We start from the raw sequence: 17512 nt of genomic DNA, 5'->3' as shown, positions 1-17512 counted from the left end.
TTTGGTAGGGGGTGGGAGTGAGGAGTTTAGGTTGAGGTTGTGGGGGTGGAGAGCGGTTGGGTGGTGTTCAGGTTGTGGGGGTGGAGAGTGGTTGGGTGGTGTTGGGGTCGGATGGGTGGGGCTGGGCGGGCCGGATGCGAGGTTAGGGGGTGGGTGTGGTGGTTGAGGGTGGCAGGGGCTGATCTATATAGTTGTTTTGGGGTACCACGCCACTTGATCGCTCGGATAAAATTTTAAGTATATATTGGTATTTTGCGTTAAAATGACCTCATATATATACTAAATTGAAGCTTGGCACCCGAATAACCGAATTGACTCCATGTGACATGGTTAAATTGCTAAGATTTTAAGTGAAGGATGCAAGATCGAATCCCATTGTATTCTAAAGTGGATTTTCTTATCCGTGTGATCTTATATGTTCTATTTTCTTTGTATTCTTTCGGCTCCTTTTCTCAATTTTTTTTTAAGTTCTTCATGTTTTGTATTTTCTCTCTTTGTACAACCTCATTTTTAGTATTTATTAAATTATATTTTTCCTTCCATTTTTTTTAATAACTTCAAATTTTTATTTGAATGTGATTTTAATTATTTTCTTTCGTTATCTATCTAATGTTATTATTTGATTTTCAAAATTTTCTAAAATGACGGCATCAGTAGACATAATTCTAATCTAGCTATATGAAGATGGTGTATTTGCTAATTTAAAAGTTTATTTTTATTTATGTTTTTAATCACATTATTTAATAGAATTTGAATCGAGAGAATTAGATCGAACCGGACTAAACTTATTCAATTTGATGATCACGTATTTGTTTATGCACCAAAGATCTTGTAAATAAAAATGGATTAATATTAAGAGGATCGAACCAACCGAACGGAACATAATCAATTCAAAATTAATCGAACCGACCAAATGTATACCCTAGTCCAATCTTCTTCACTAATGGTAGACAATGGCACCCCCAGTTATCAACTCCAAAATCCGCCTCTAAACGGTAGGGCGGTGAAACAATGGGTGGGGGTGAAGCGGGGGTTGTTGGTCGAGAAATAGGGTGCTAGACTAGCCCGGCTAGTCATTGCGAGCCACTTAACTGTTACTATTAAATTAGAAAAAGAAGTAATGCTCGTAAAGAATCGAACAAGTGACCTTTAAAGAAGAAATTACATCATATATCACTTGGGCCATACAGCCCATTCGAAAATAACCCACATTTGAAGCCCTTACCTGGTTAGCCCAGGTTGTATATGTTTTGAAATTTAGTTTTCACCCGGTAGCTCACAAATATTAAAACAACGGTTTTCGATTTTAAATTTCTTTTTCTCTCTTTTGTTTTCTCTCTCTTCTTCTCACACTTTTCTCAGAGACGAAGGCAACAACCGTCCTCCAATTTTGGGTCTCAAGTACTTTTTCGAGCTTTTACTCTTATTTAAGGTAATTTTCGTTTCATTTTATGCTTTTACCACAGTTTTGGTTTTAAATTTTGTTTTATTTTTAATTTTTTTGCTTTTCTGATTATGAGTATTTTCTTTACAATGTTGTTGTGTTTTTCGTTTGATTTTGTGTTCCTTCTATCTTCGTTCTGGGCCTAAACTTGATGTTTCAGTTTGCATGCTTTGTTATTTCGACTTTTAGGGTAGAATTTTTTATTTTTTGCGTTTTGTTACAATTTGGGAAAAATGGTCTCTGCTTTGTGTTCATGGCCTTTATTTTTGGTTTGATTTTTGTGTTTTCCTTCACTTGTCTTTACTTTTATTAAAGCTTTGTTTGTTTTATTGTAGAAAATGCGTTCAAAAATACCTGCTTCTAAAAGCAAAGTGAAGGTTGCTGGAAAAGGCATTAAGTTCGATTTTGTGAAAAGATTGAGGGACTTGCCCTCAAGCCCTAATTCTGAAGCTAATGTGCATGTCCAGGCCCCAGATGAAGATGATTTTGAGTCTCTTGCTCCTCCAAAAAACTCACAACAAGAGAGCAGTCGAATGACTCGTTCGCAATCATTGAGGGACTTGCCCTCAACCCCTGATTCTGAAGTGAATACGCATGTCCAAGCTCCCGATGATGATGATTTTGAGTCTCCTGCTCCTACAAAAAAGTTGCAACAAGAGAGCAGTCAAATGACTCGTTCGCAGACGAGTAATACTCCTACTCCGGTTAACATTGTTAGAATAAGGAGTAAGAAATATGGGAGACCTGAAAAATCAAAAGAAAAGCTGAAAGTTGAGTTGGTTAATGAAGATGATGTAGGTCCCAGTGTTAAACCGAAAATGAGAAAGATCAAGGACGATGGGTGAGAGTGGTCTTGATTGCATATCCAAAGAACAAAGGTTTGCTATTCTCTGTAAATTGAATGAGAGAAAAGCTAAGCTGAAGGTATTCCCTGTGTTGCTATTAATTTTATATATGTTTATACAATTTTATACAAAGTTATACAACTTTTTATACATCTTTATACAAGTACTGCTACACTAATTTTTACATGTTTATACAATATTTTAGTATAGTTTTTGCTCCTGATCTCTTTCTTGTTATTTTTCCATATGCAAGGTTGGAGACTTCTATATAGAACCAGTTGATCATTTCCACAACAGGATTAGTTCCCATACCGAGACTGATATTGTGAGCATTTTGAAGCAATGTTTGACTGACACGCAGCTTGAAATGTTCCGTGCTAGTTGTTTTGGGTACTTCTTGGACCTCCCTCAATTTAAAATTCAAAATCAACTTATTCATTGTATACTATTGAGGGAAGTTGTCCCAGGACGGGAAAAGGAGTTGTGGGTGAAAATTAATGGTTGTTTGTTGCGTTTTGGCATTGGAGAGTTTGTTGTTATCACTGGTTTGAAGTGTGTAGAAGAAGACACCATTTTCTATGACAAACCAGATGTCAATAGGTTGCTAAAAGAGTATTTTCCAGGAGATGAAAAAAAGGCTATAACAAGGGGGCAGCTTCTTGATCGCTTCAAGAAAAAGGACTGAAAGTCGGACGAAGATGCGTTCAAGATGGCCTTGATGGTGTCTGTCCATCATTTCATATTCTCAGATGCCAATGATCATGGTATCAACAAAGATGATTTTGATATCATTGAAAGTGGTCAATATCAGACGTATGCTTGGGGAAAAAAGTCAGTTGAAGATATTTTAAAGACAATGAGGAATAGAAAAGTGTGACTATTTAACAATGTATAGGCTTGGAGGTTTGCCATTTGCATTACAAATATGGTTTTTTGAGTGTTGCTCTATGGTTGACAAGCATCTAGCTGTTCGCGTTGGCACAAATATGCCACGCATTCTTAATTGGAAAGTCACTGAGACTCCAACATATGCGAATTTGACTGGCGGGGTGATCATGTCTAGTATCGACAAGGTAAATATTTTGTACCATAATACTTCTTCATATATGATTTCAGTTTTTCTGTAAGTATGAATACTTATGAATATGTCACAATTTCCTTTTTCTACTATTGTAATCCAGTTTTTCTTCTTGTAGTTGAACTATAGGAACATTTCCCCTACTCGTGAAGAGATGTCAACTTTGAACATCGCCACGCTTTTTGATGTTAATGTCGATGATGTTGCATCAGGGGAGGTACCTGCCTTTCACACTGATGATTCTTTCGCTGCATCTCCACCTTGTCCTCAGAATATGGAGCAACAGTCTAAACAACCTTATCCTCAGAATATGGAGCAACAGTCTAAACGACCTTTTCCTCAGAATATGGATCGACAGCCAAACCCGAGTTATAATCCTTCGGTGCGTATTGATCTGTTTAATGCTGAAGTTGAGAAGTTGAGGAGTGCTGTTGGAAAGGTACTGGAGCTTTAGCTTTTCTGTAGTTTATTGGTACTTTTTGTATATACATGATTTTTTGGTTAAAAACATGGTTGTTTATTTACTTTTGTTGTTTTTGTTGTTTTTTGTTGTAGTTGACTGATACAGTTACGACACTCAACAGTTATGTAGTTTCTTCCTTTGAAAAAGTGTTCAGTTTTCTGAATATGAAGGAAACCAAGCAAATGAGGGAGGATGTTCCTGATTTTCCTAATTCTAAGGTAATTTTTTACTGATAAAACCAAATCACTCAACAGTTATGCCTTCTCTGAATCATCACTCAACAGTTATGCCTTTCTATTGGTAGTTGACTAATTTCTATTGTTTTTTATTAGATTCGTCGGTGCGTGTCTGATGACAATACATCTTGTCTCGGCGAATTTGATGGCTATCAATATGATGTTGTTCCTGACTTTGTCAATAAAGTGAATCAAGATAACGCGCTAGCTGACCAAACAGATTTAGGTGTCAAAGCAAACGAGGGAGTTACTGATGGTGCTGATCATGGTATTCGTTCTGCATTTTATCTTTTTTTGTCTGATTTTTCTTTTCTTCATTTTGAAAGTTTTTTATTATTGGTTTTCTCTGCCTAAGGGGCAGCAGGTGATGTCAAGGGTGATACATTTTGGGATGACATTGGCGATGAAGATTTAGCTGCGCTACAGATGTCCCAAATTGTGCTTCACAGACCATCCATCATAGACGTAGAAGAGGATTACATTTCTCCTGAACAGTCGGTTCGACAGAAAATACAAGGAAAATATGCCAAATCTCCATATTTGCCAGTTTTTGATTCGGGGGCATCAGGATCGGCGCACAAGCTCATTTTTGATATCAAGCATCCTTTCACGATCGAAATTGATGATTTTGATCCATTGTCGCCATTGGCTAAAGAGTTTTGCGCGTTTGTTGATTATGGGATGGATACGAGGCGAAGGTATATTAACTTTCTTTAATCTTTCATGTTCTGATTTTATACTTGTCAATGAAGGTAGTTCTGATTACTTTTTATTTTTTGTGATTTGAAGTGCCAACAATATATATACCGGTGAAGTAATAAGCTTGCAGAAGCTTTTACTTTTGGCTCGTGTCATGTGACCACGAAGGATTGGTTCCACTCACTTGCGTATTGTGGTCGACCTTTGATTGACACGGTATTTAATAACTTTCTGTTCTAATGCCTTTTTTTATTTGTTGCGTATCTTTATTGTTTGAGACCCCCATAGTGTATACATAGCTTTGTATAATCACAGTATAAGATTGTATAACCTTGTATAAATATGTATAACTCTGTATAATAGCGTATAAATTTCTATATTTAAAAAATCTAGTAGTGATGGTTGTTTTGTTTTATTTCTTGTCTCAGCACTTGGATGTCCTCTTTTATTATTTGAGGAAGAGGGGAAAATATGGGCCGAATGTTGCCATGCGGTTTACTACAACCGACTTTGCCTTTGGTAACAAAATCAACTCCCCGTATTAAGATTTCAAAGTGAATCAAGATCCTTCTGTGATTCCTGAATGGCATGAGATAGAAGAGTACATTAGAGGATATTATTGTGATGCAAATGTACCGTGGCACACTGTTGACCACGTCTTATTCCCTATCTATGTGAAGCGCGGAAGAGCAAAATTGGGCCATTGGGTTTTGGGGTTGTTTACGTTAATAGATAGGTGCATCCACATCTATGACTCTAACTGTGGAGCTATTAATGATAGACTTGCTTTGGATGTTGCATTACCTTATGCAATTCTGGTACCTTACTTCTTGAAGAGTTCTGATTTTTATGTCGAGAAGAAGGGCATTGATTGGAACAATGGTGCATATACCGATAAATCCCATTCTGATGCTTTGTAGATTAGTCTGGTTAATAATGTACCCCAACAGATCAAATGGTAGGTTAATCTCAATTGTTTTACTATTTTACTATTAGTGTACCTATTTACAGTAACGTACAGAGAATCTAATTTATTTTTAATTACGGTGATTGTGGTGCTTTTGTTGTTGGCTTTGCTGAGTATTTCATCCTTGGTAAGGAAATTCGAAAAGATAATTTTGACATTAAGACACTTCGCACCAGGTGGGGATCTCTGTTATGGGATTATGGAAGGAAAAAACAGCAGTCCCGTGCAATTAGTGGTGATGAAATAACGGGGAGACTTTTCAAGAAGAGGAAGAGGGGACGACCGAGAAAGTAGTTCTGTTTTTTCCATTTTAATGTAGTTTTGCTATGTATCAGGAGTTGTTGCCTAGTTTTGTCTAAGTACTATTCTGCTACTTGTGCGATAACCTTAAAGGATATTATAGATGTTTTTATTTTTTTTGTAATTTGTGGTAGTCATTACACATTGTGGCTGTGAATGAATTACATTTTAATGAATATTTCAGTTACTTTTGTCTTTGAACAAAGTATGTATTTTTATTATGGTTGCAGTTTTGTTAATGTTGCAGGGTTTATACATATGTATACAATAATATACATAGTTATACAATTTTATACAAACTTATACTCTCATTTATACATCTGTATACATATAATACCATTGATTGTTTGCAGTTCTGCTTTGTATTTGTACAATCTATCAATATATTTAGCACCATTGAAAACAACAACACATATTATTGGATAACATGTATAATGAAACATATTTAACATAATTGCAATATATAGTGTAAATTGTAATTCTTTATTGACATTTGTAACTCGATTGCTTGTGAAACTTAACTACTCAACATTTGTAACTCTATTGTTTGTGAAACTTAACTACTCAACATGACAACAAATGTAATAGGAATTGTTATATTTCCAACTATTTATTTTGGTCGATTCCTACATGTTTTTCTATTGTGACCACCTTGTCCACACACAGAACATGAAAACGCCCTCTTAGACTCTTTCTCTGAAGCAGGTTTGAGTCTTTCCTTTCTTGGCCTTCTTGCATTCCTTCTCCCTTTAGGTGGTAGGACCACATCTTCCAGAACCTCTGTTGGGATTACCCATAAACTCTCATCTGGCATCGGATTCACTGGAAATTCATAAGTTCTAAGGAGGTTATCCTTCTTGTAGTAAAAAGAGCAATACTGGCCAGGTTTCAGCTGCTGGTTCTTCCAAACCGCCCAAGCATGGGACATGGAAGTTCATCCATTTGAAATTTTCCGCAACTGCATGTTCCCTCTTCAAGGCACACTATATTTCGCCTTACCCCTTCAAACACAGTATATAATTGCTCCGTAGCAAGCCTCACCTACAAAAGTTTATTTTTTTTTTAAAAAAAAAAGTTAAAAAATGCAAGTTAGCAGTGCCAAGCATCATTATATTTGATTCGTTTTACCATAATTTGCTCCGATGCAATTAGATTTTCCCAAAGGAGTTTGTCGTACTTTTCGCCAAGCTCCGTAGATGTCTCCGTTGCACTTTTTCTGTTTTTGTTGTTCCACTATTGCAGCAAATTTGTCATGTACTCCAGCAATCGCATTACTGGTAACTCTCTAGCATCCTTGTTTGCTGCATTAATTGACTCTGCAATATTGGAAGTCATTACCATCGACCTTTTCACTTTGGAGTATGCCCTAGACCACCTTTCGTAGCCAATTTCGAACAAGTAAGGCTGCACCCTCGGATCAATTTTGCACATCTCTGTCATATGGTAGTCAAACTTCTCTATCGTGTAAGCTCTAGCCAAAGCAAAGAAGATAACCTTCAATTGTTTGTGATGTTTCTTGAATGTGCGCTTTACATTCTGCCACAAGTGAAACATGCAAATACAATGTGGTACTTTTGGGTACACATCTTTTGTGGCATTGAAGATGCTTTCGTTTCTATCTGAAACTATACACATCCCTTCCTTAACACCAAAAGTACCCTTTATCTGGACAAAGAACCACTCCCAAGATTTGTTATTCTCTGAATTTACAATTGCATATGCAAGCGGAAGGATTTTTCCTGTTTATATAAAATAGATATTAGGATTCAGACAATTATACAAATCTTATACACAGTTATACACAATTATACAACTTTATACCAACTGCAAATTTTATTAAAACAACAGCTGTGAAATCTTATACACTTTTATACATGAAACTACAACATTATACAAACTGCAGAACAAGGTAGATGCAGTCAACTCACCAGCTCCACCCTTTGTGCAAGCAGTCAATATGGTACCCTTATATGCTGCTTTAAGCAAACTTCCATCAACAAGCATTATCGGTCTGCAATGCTCCCAACCCTTGATAGATGCATATAGCGAAATATATGCATAAAGAAAGCATCCATCTTCTGATTTGTGCAACTTTGTAACCGTTCCTGGATTTCTATGCTCCAACATATAAAAATACTTCGGCAACTCCTTATATGAATCACTCGGATTCCCTCTTATCATTGCCATTGCTATCTCTTTAGCTTTCCATGCTTTCATGTAGCTCACTTCAATCCCGTGTTGCTTTTGTATGTCCTCTATTATATCATTTGCGGTGTAAACTTTTTTGTGGATTAACATACTTCTCTTGACTATACTAGCAATTACACCTGAAGTAGCTTGACGTTGTGTTATGTATCTTTCACCATAGCCGCATGTGTGATTATTATTATAACTTCTCACCTTGAATATGTTTGCCTTGTAACGACAGAAGATTTGAAACTCCAAGCACAATTGTCATCCACACACATAAGGTGATACCTAGGATTAAAGATCATTCAACTTCTAAATACACTTGTATACAAAAACATAACTAGATATATACTAATTTTAATACCTATATACAAATATATACTACTTTATACATAATTATACATATATATAACAGAATATACAACTATTGCCATACCTTGTTGCGCTTGATCTTCTAACCTTGAATTGGAACCTCTCGCGTACAGCAAAATTCTTCATCACACTGACAACTGTCTCTTTATCCTTATAAACTTGATCTTCCTCAACAAATTCGTTCGACATATCATCTATTATATCTGTGTTTTCACTAAATTTCGTGTTTTCAATAAATACGATATCAGGCATAATCTCAGTGCTATCAATTGTGGACACATCTATACAATTGGAACTTGTACCAACCAAACAATTGGAAGGAACTTGTACCAATCAAACGATTATCATAAATCTCTTTCACCGTCACATACAACGGGTATTCAGTGAAATTCAAGTTTTTCTTCTTTAATTCCATATACACCTTAACACCCATATCGTTATAAATCAGGATCGGTGGCAAACCATCCTTTGGGAGAAAGTTAATCTCCAATGTGTTTAAATCACAATCGATTCTAATCTGTTCTGAAATAGCTGTAACTAAATTGTTGTAGCTGAATGTCGACTCGATTATTACACAATCGCTGACGAAATTGATAAACTTGTTTTCTTCCTATTCACCACTATGAAGAACGTAAATTGGAAAAAGCTCCATCGAACAAAAAGTTGAAATCAAAATTGCAGCAAAAATGAAAATTGCGCTGATTGCAGCAAAAAAAATTCACTTTCCGTGTTTGATTTGTTGTTAATTCGAGATGAAGAAGAATTTCTAGGGTTTTTGGAGTTGCATTGACTGCAAGATTGCGTTTTTGTAGATTTGGGGAAAAGAATGGAAAGAATGAGAGAAAATCCCGCTGAAAGATACAAAATCCCGCTTCTGAGTCCCAAAAAACGGAAATAATGCCCCTTTTTTTCGGATATGAGCCTGTTATTTTTGGGCTACTCAATTGTAAATTGAAATATGGACTATAAAGTTGAAAAAGAAACAGCCCAGTTGTTTTAATATAAAATTTTCCGACCTTTAAACACAAAGGAACTATATGACATGCCGAACTAGAATCATTTTAATGCAAAATAGTACTATTTTCGTATTTTACTTTATTCTTTATCATGACGCTGCATATACCAACGTACATTCACCCTATTTACCTTAGTTAGCATGCTATCTCTCATCAATGCTAGTTTTAGTAATTTTGTTCCCAAAAATTTAAAAATCTTCCTATATCACTTATCTTTTTTTCTTGCATCTATTGAAATTTGAACATTAGACTTCCATACTTAAATTTGTTTAGGTAATTTTTAAAATTCCTTATATATCTGAAAGTTGTATAAGCTTATGTCACTATGAAAAATAGTGATAATAATTTAGGCATTTGAAAATAAAAATGGTGTAAAGTAGGACAAAAAGCACACCAATTAGCTTTTTAATAATCATGGTAGCATATGACTCTATCCAACAAGATATAGTTTTGATAGATGAGAGAAATCACCTGGTATTTTTGTCTCCACTTAATTTTAGAGCTCATAGTTCTCACCCACTTTATTGATCACTAGGTCACGGTCACACCCTTGGGTGCTTGTATTTCTTCTTACACTATCATTTATGTTCCAAAAGTGAAGATGAAATAAAATATGAGTTTTTCATTTAAGCTATAAGATCCTTTAAAAATTTGATTATCTAGATTAAGGTAATGACATTCATCATTATTTCTATTAATAATTTTTAATCTTATAAGAGTAATAGTCAGAGTTAGCTGTATGTCTTTATTTCAGAATTTTCTAGTCAAGATTCAATGTATTTCCAGATTTTCATGTTAGGCAAAATGATAAGATGATCCTTACATTAATTTTTTTCCCTTTATGTGCAATGACGCTCTAACAGTTGTACTCCATTCATGCATGGTTGTACTCATTAATTTTAGGTTGCATACATAGTACAACCTTGACCACTTGCAAAATGCTCATCTAAACTGGATAACAATGCATTTTTGGCAAAGCTTGGGGTAACGCAAAAACGTGGACGGAAGATTGTCACCATCCATAGTAATGATCTCATAATGTTTCTTCATTTCTTCTCCTTTTTAATGTTCTTATTTTCTTGATTTAGTGGATATTTGGAAAGCTGAATACGTTGTTTTCTTAATTAAGCCATTTCAACTAGAATTCTAATAATTTTAAATCATGTAACGTTTCGAATTCGAAAAAAAGTTCGTAAAAATATACACATGATATAACACGAAAAATGGGTGAAGTATACAAATAAGATGAGTTTCATAATATACCATTTGTAAGACTTATTTTAATGATATACCTAAGTTTTGAAATTACATCAAATATCTCAAAAATATTATATTTTATACCTCTAAATCTTCATAAGTATTCTCAAATATATGACAATATTCTTGTCACGACCCCAAATCTCCATCTTAGGATGTCTTGATGGCACGTAGTCTTTAAGACTAGATAAGCCTAACATACACGAGGATATGACAGAACAATGACTAAAACCATGAAATAAAGCTGATAAGTCATAATAATAACTTCAGTACAGAACCATAATACAATATTCCCAAAATCTGGTGAGACCGAGTCATAAGCTCTACATAAATGTACTAAAATCTCTAATACAACACTGTCTGGATAGAGGATAAACGGTAATAAAATAATGGCAGAACGTGACTCCGAGGCCTGCGAGCATCGAACAGGCATACCTTGAAGTCTCCGAAAATAGCTGAATGATCACTAGTGTCTGACACGAGCAGATGTACCTGGATCTGCACAAAAATATGCAAAAGCGTAGTATGAGTAAACCACAACGGTACCTAGTAAGTATCAAGCCTAACCTCGGTAGAGTAGCGACGAGGCCAGATCAAGACTCCCACTAGGATAAAACAAAAACTAAACATAGTATAGTATGGTTAAATGATGGAAAACGAGGAAGTAAATGATAAATAAGCAGTTCAATAATGTAAGCTAACAACGAAATTTGAGCGATGAAGGCAACAAGAAGTGAACACATGAAGAAACGACAAGTAGACAAATACGGACAACTAGAAGTAAGACAATGAAGAAAACAACGAGAACTATTCAACCAACAAGCCTTCTTAACATAGAATGTACAACAAGAATCACAACCGAGGTACCATACCTCATAATCTCATTTCACAATCACAATCACAATCTTTCCTTATCTCACCGAGTGAGTCTTGCATTACTTTTTGAAAATCATTTTTTTCGAAATAGCTACACGCGTTTTAGCCCCCTTATTTCACCGTGTGGCTTCAAGTAATTCCTTACTAGCAACCCGCGTATAAATCCTACCTTATCTCACTACATGTTTATCACTCCCTATCCTTATACCAATGCATGTGTATCAGTATCACAACATAATAACAGCTCTCACCATTTGTGCCCATATACCACAACTTGTCAAAAATTAACAATAATAATGTTATCACAACGTATAGCCGACGGCTCAATCACAATGTGTATAAGAATCTCAATAACAATAAGAAAGAACGAGGAATACTCAACAAGAAATAATATCTCAACAATCTACAACTTCAACCTCAATGCGATAATGACTTTCACAACTTCAACATTAATAACACAACAAGAAGATATCCCCACAAAATAACAACTTCAGGTAAGACTAACTCGACAATGAAAGAGGTAACAAGACAATAAGAAAGGTAGCAACCACAACTAAGCATATGGCATCAATTACAATAATAAAATATAATACAAATACTAACAAAGTCAATTAGAGCACGTGAGAGTAAATTTACTAATAAAAGATGTAATATATTATAACAGATTCAATTTAAATGCATGGAAGAAGTCTAAAAGTCTAAATTGGTCAAAATACCAAATATAGCATATGTACACACTCGTCACCTCATGTACACATCTTTCACATAGTGCAAATAACATAATCAACCCAAATCCTAAGGGGTATTTCTCCCGCACAAAGTTATCCAAGATACTTACCTCAACTAGGCCAATTCAACCCACGAAAATAGCTTTTCCCCTAAAATTCGCCTCCACACGGCTCAAATCTAACAAAAAATGACTTAATATCATAAACAATTCAAAGTAAACCAATTACAATAGATAAAGCTATGATCTTTACACCTTTTTCAACAAGTCAACAAACGTTAGCCTCGGGCCCGCCCGATCAAAACAGATCCAAGGATAGATTTCGACTATCCATAACCCCACGGTTCCATACATGTATTTTATTTTCAAATCCGAGTCCAAATCGACTCTCAAAACTCAAATTTTATTTTTCAAAACTTTGACAAAATTTCTCAAATTTCCCCTCTGCAAGTCGCCTCCTATTGAGTCACCTCTACAAGTCGCCTCAATGATTGTAGATGAAAATCCCCTATGCAAGTCCCTACTGAGTCTAGGGGTCTAAAATAAGATGAGATCCCGACTCCCAGCCCTTTTGTTCAGTTGCAGATGTCGCAATTACGACACTGGGTTCGCAATTGTGAAGGGAATCTCGCAAATGCGGCTACTGAAAGCCTAAGAGGAAGTCATAAATGCGACATTGGCTTCGCATTTGTGAAGCCTGTCCTCATCGCAAATACGACACTTTTGTCGTAAATATGAGCCTACCCTATTCAAACCTTCTTCGCGATTGCGATCCAGGTATCGCAATTGGGACACCCGAGACCCCCTGCAAAGATTGCTATTTGCGACGCTGGTGTTCGCAATTGCGACATCTGAGGCATCAACACACCAACAGTCCTGTTTCAGTTCAAAATAATTTCAAAGCACGTCTGAAACACACCCGATCCCTCGGGGATCCAAACTAAATATCCACACAAGTCTAAAAACATCATACAAACTCACTCGCATGATCATAACACAAAAATAACATCTAGAACCACATATCGGACATCAAAACGCATGAATTTCAAAAAAAAGTTCAAGAACCTGAGTTTGATCGGGTTCCGAGGTGCGGGCCTGGGGTTGACTTTTTTATTTGAGTTACAATTCTTAGCTTTATCTTTTGGAATCGTTTCCTATGCCTTTTATTAAGTTATTTTGACTAGATTCGGATCATCCACAGGTTGATTTAGGGGGGAAGGGCTTCTTAGAGTACTGATTTGACTTGCTTTAGGTAAGTATCTTACCTAAACTTGGTTGAGGCACTAGTTGCCTGAGTAATTTGTGATAGCTACGTGCTATGGGTGGTGCACATGTGTGGGTTTGAGCCCATGTGCATGCACCGGAATATTTATCCATGCTCGGGGTAGTGCTTAGGCTATGAAATACCTTGAATTGATTATTAAGTATGCTGTTATGTTTCTCATATTTGCACCTCGCTGTGAGATAATTGAGCCATGTTACATAGAGGTTAACTCCTAATTTAACTTGATAATTGTTGTTTCTGTGATGGAATTGCCGATTTGAGCTTTGATAGCATACTTTGCACATGCATACACCTTAGCATGACATTTACACCGGTCCAGGAGTATGAAACTTGACATTGATTGATCAAGTACATGTAATCTTGCATATATGCTTTCTATGTGATATGACCTGGACTGATAGCCCATGACCATGCCGGGCGGATTGAGATATTAAGCCCGCGACCTAGCCGGACGGACTGTGATATTGAGCCTGTGACCACGGCGGGTGGATTGTAATTATTGGCACGTGATTTGTCCGTACATCACATGAGTTGTTAGTGCGGATCCAGGTATTGATATTTTGACACGTGAGTTGTCTGTGCAGCACGTGAGTTGTCCGTGTAGTTGATATTATTAGCACATGAATTGTCCGTGCAACACGTGAGTTGTCTGTGCAGCATGTGGATATGGATCCATCTCCCTAGGGTCACTCTCTCATATTACTCTCTTGATGGTGTACACGTGGATTTACGAAAACTGATCAGTGGTTTGGTACTGTGTTGGAAAATCTGGCCAGTGTTGTTTGATTGTTGCATTTCATCTTTACTTGCAATTTTCTTGGTTATAAACTGATATACTTGCATATCTCTTTATATGCTGGATCATTGACTGAGCAGAGTACCTGAATAATTGTACACACACACACATATATGGTTCTTTCTGTGCTTTATGACTTGATCACATCATTATTCTGTACTTGTTGAATTTATGAATTGCACATGTTATAGCGAGTATCATTTATAATTTTTGCTTCTTGTACCTCACCGAGGTTAGTTATAATACTTGATGTGTACATGGGGTAGGTTGTACTCATACTACACTCTGTATTTTATTATGCAGATCCATGTGTCGGACCCAATCATCAATAGCCGAGGCTGATAGTTGAGTTGATCACCGAGAGACGAGGTAGAACTGTATTCTCGACCGCAATCTTGTCATCTCTTTTCTTATGTACTTATTTCATACAGTCTTGTATTTGGCCATTTTAGACTTATATTTCTGTGTTAGAGCTCATGACTCTGTATTTACCAGTTCTGGGGGATTTGTCATGTATTGACGTTTTTATGCTATGATGAGACATTAGACTTGTATTACTTTTGTCCTTTCAATATTTATATTTTATTTTGTTATGCTTGCCAAGTAAGAGGGTTAAGCGACATCACGGCTGGTTTGTAGAGTTAGGTCGTGACAGGAGTAAGTTCTGCAAATTAGGGATTTGTGTTCTATAAGGTATGTTCTTCTCCCCTCTCCTTGGTTTGAATCGTTTTTAGGCTATAGCAAGCCTGGACGTTGAAGGAAAAGACGTTAAACTTGAAGTTGGAAGTATGTTTGAGGTGTTGTACGTGTGGGACTATTTTGGATGGTTTTTGAGCTAGGTTTCGGCTAGTTCTTGATAGTATCTTGGATGTGTTGTTGTATATGTTGCCCTTGTTTGTTTTGGTGTTGGTTTGAATTTGAAGGAACTGATATAGATGCTGCCCATCTTTTTTGAAAATCGTAGGTATATTATTGTTGATTTTTTGAGCTTGGTATGGTGCTGAGAATGTACCGTAAGCTGTTGTGTGTGTTGTTATCGTTGTTTAGACTCGGGAAAGTGAAGAAATTAAGGGGAGATGCTGTCCGATTTCTTATAGAACGAGTTTGTCGCTCGCTAAAAGTTGTTAAGTTCATTATGGTAACGTTGGTGTCCTTATTGTTGATTGTAGATTCAGAGTAAAGGAAGCTAAGCTCGAGTGAATACATAAGGATTTGGTATAAGGTATGTTAAGGACATTATTTCTTTCTTTGGCATGATTCCGAACAAATGTAACATAAACGAATGCCCTTCCAATAAGGTTCTATTCTTAGTAGCTAGAAAACGTGCAAGTTCTTCATTCCAATGAAAAGAATATGATCATGTTTATGTTCTGATTCTTGACATCTTATATAAGGCATATGCTGATGGTATTTTATGCTTCTTATGACATCATATATTGACGAACTAGCTCACATACGTAATCGGAGGCTTAACAACCTTATGTCATTCTGAAAGGTTAAGAATGTGATTCCATGAGTCCATCATGCAATATATATATGTACCTATTTTACTCTATTGAGATGCACCATAGTCGGCCGGGTATGGAACCTATTGTGAAACCACTATCAGTTGGGTTTTACCGAGCTCTATATGGGCGGGTACGATTCTACCGAGCATTATGATGGCAGGGTACGTTTTTACCGAGCCTATTACGGCCGGGTATAATATAATGATCATGATGCCCACAAAGGCATATGTTTTTAAAAGTATATGTGTGTGAATATATATATATATATATATATATATATATATATATATATATACACACATAATTAGACTTTTCCCAGCAATGGTCTCCTAGACAGTTTTCTTGAGGGATTAAAGTCTAACCAAAAAAACACACACAAAAAAACCTAAAAAATTCAAAAATATATCTTTTTATTCTTTTAGGTAGAATAACCCCCGGTAGTTTTTCTTTGTGCCTCGATTCTTTTTTAGGGAATATAGTCGAACCGGATAGTAATTTTTGAAAATGCTTATGATGCCTTGTTGAGTAGATAACAAGTTTATTTACACTTTGTGCTTAATGCTTAATATTGGTGGCTCCGTGAATACTTACAATTGTGTGATAGTCGGAATGAAACCGTCCTTTGTGAGTCATGTGCTATATGTGGTGAGAAATTGTGTCACGGCCCCAGTTCGCCCTCCATGAACCATCGTGCCGGCACCTAGTCTCTTCGACTAGGTAAGCTTAATTTGCGGAAAAGAAACCAAGAATTTGCGGAAGTAAAACAATTTAAAACGGAAATAAAGAAATAAACAGTTTTAAATGTGCCACTCGGCATACACCATATCTAACTCTCAAAACCAACGTATAAATCCAAGACCTGGAAACCCATGAATCACAAGCTAAGAAGTACTACATAGCTCTAACTCCAGAATGTCTAACAAGAACTGAAAAGACAGAAGGGCTAAAACTAAACAGCAAGAATAGAAAGAGACTCCTAGGTCTGCGGACGCGGAAGATATACCTCGAAGTCGCTATAGCAGTCGCCTCGCCTCAGGGGTGGTAGGACTGAGTCGAAGTACCTGGATCTGCACGTGAAAAACATGCGCAGGAATGGCATGAGTACACCACAGTGGTACTCAGTAAGTGTCAAACCTAACCTCGATCGGGTAGTGACGAGGAAGGTCAGGACCCTACTGAGGTTAAATAAAATATAAGGGTTAACAGTGTGCAATAATACAGTATAAATAAATGTAACAGTAAGAAATAACATAGAATTGAAAGGGCAACAACAACTAGAACAGAGACAAACAAACCACGGAAAGAAATACAGCTCAACACAGAGATAACAACCGGGGCACCTTCCAGGATACCGTCCTGTAGTCCCAATTACAACTATCCGGTGGATCTCCCGGGATACCATCCCGTAGTCCATCATATATGTGTTCGAAGGATCTTCCGGGATCCCGTCCCG

General features: G+C 36.4%; 1 protein-coding gene across 1 annotated transcript; it reads right to left on the bottom strand.

Moving 5' to 3' along the window:
* Positions 1–6642: 6642 nt before the first annotated feature.
* LOC109213337 lies at positions 6643–6960 on the bottom strand. Its single transcript, XM_019377125.1, has one exon. The coding sequence runs from the start codon at positions 6958–6960 to the stop codon at positions 6643–6645; it is 318 nt and encodes a 105-aa protein (XP_019232670.1).
* Between the last annotated feature and the right edge of the window lie 10552 nt (positions 6961–17512).

Source organism: Nicotiana attenuata, unplaced genomic scaffold (genome assembly GCF_001879085.1).
Source record: "Nicotiana attenuata strain UT unplaced genomic scaffold, NIATTr2, whole genome shotgun sequence".
Classification (NCBI taxonomy): domain Eukaryota; kingdom Viridiplantae; phylum Streptophyta; class Magnoliopsida; order Solanales; family Solanaceae; genus Nicotiana; species Nicotiana attenuata.
This window is presented reverse-complemented; position numbering and strand designations above follow the sequence as displayed.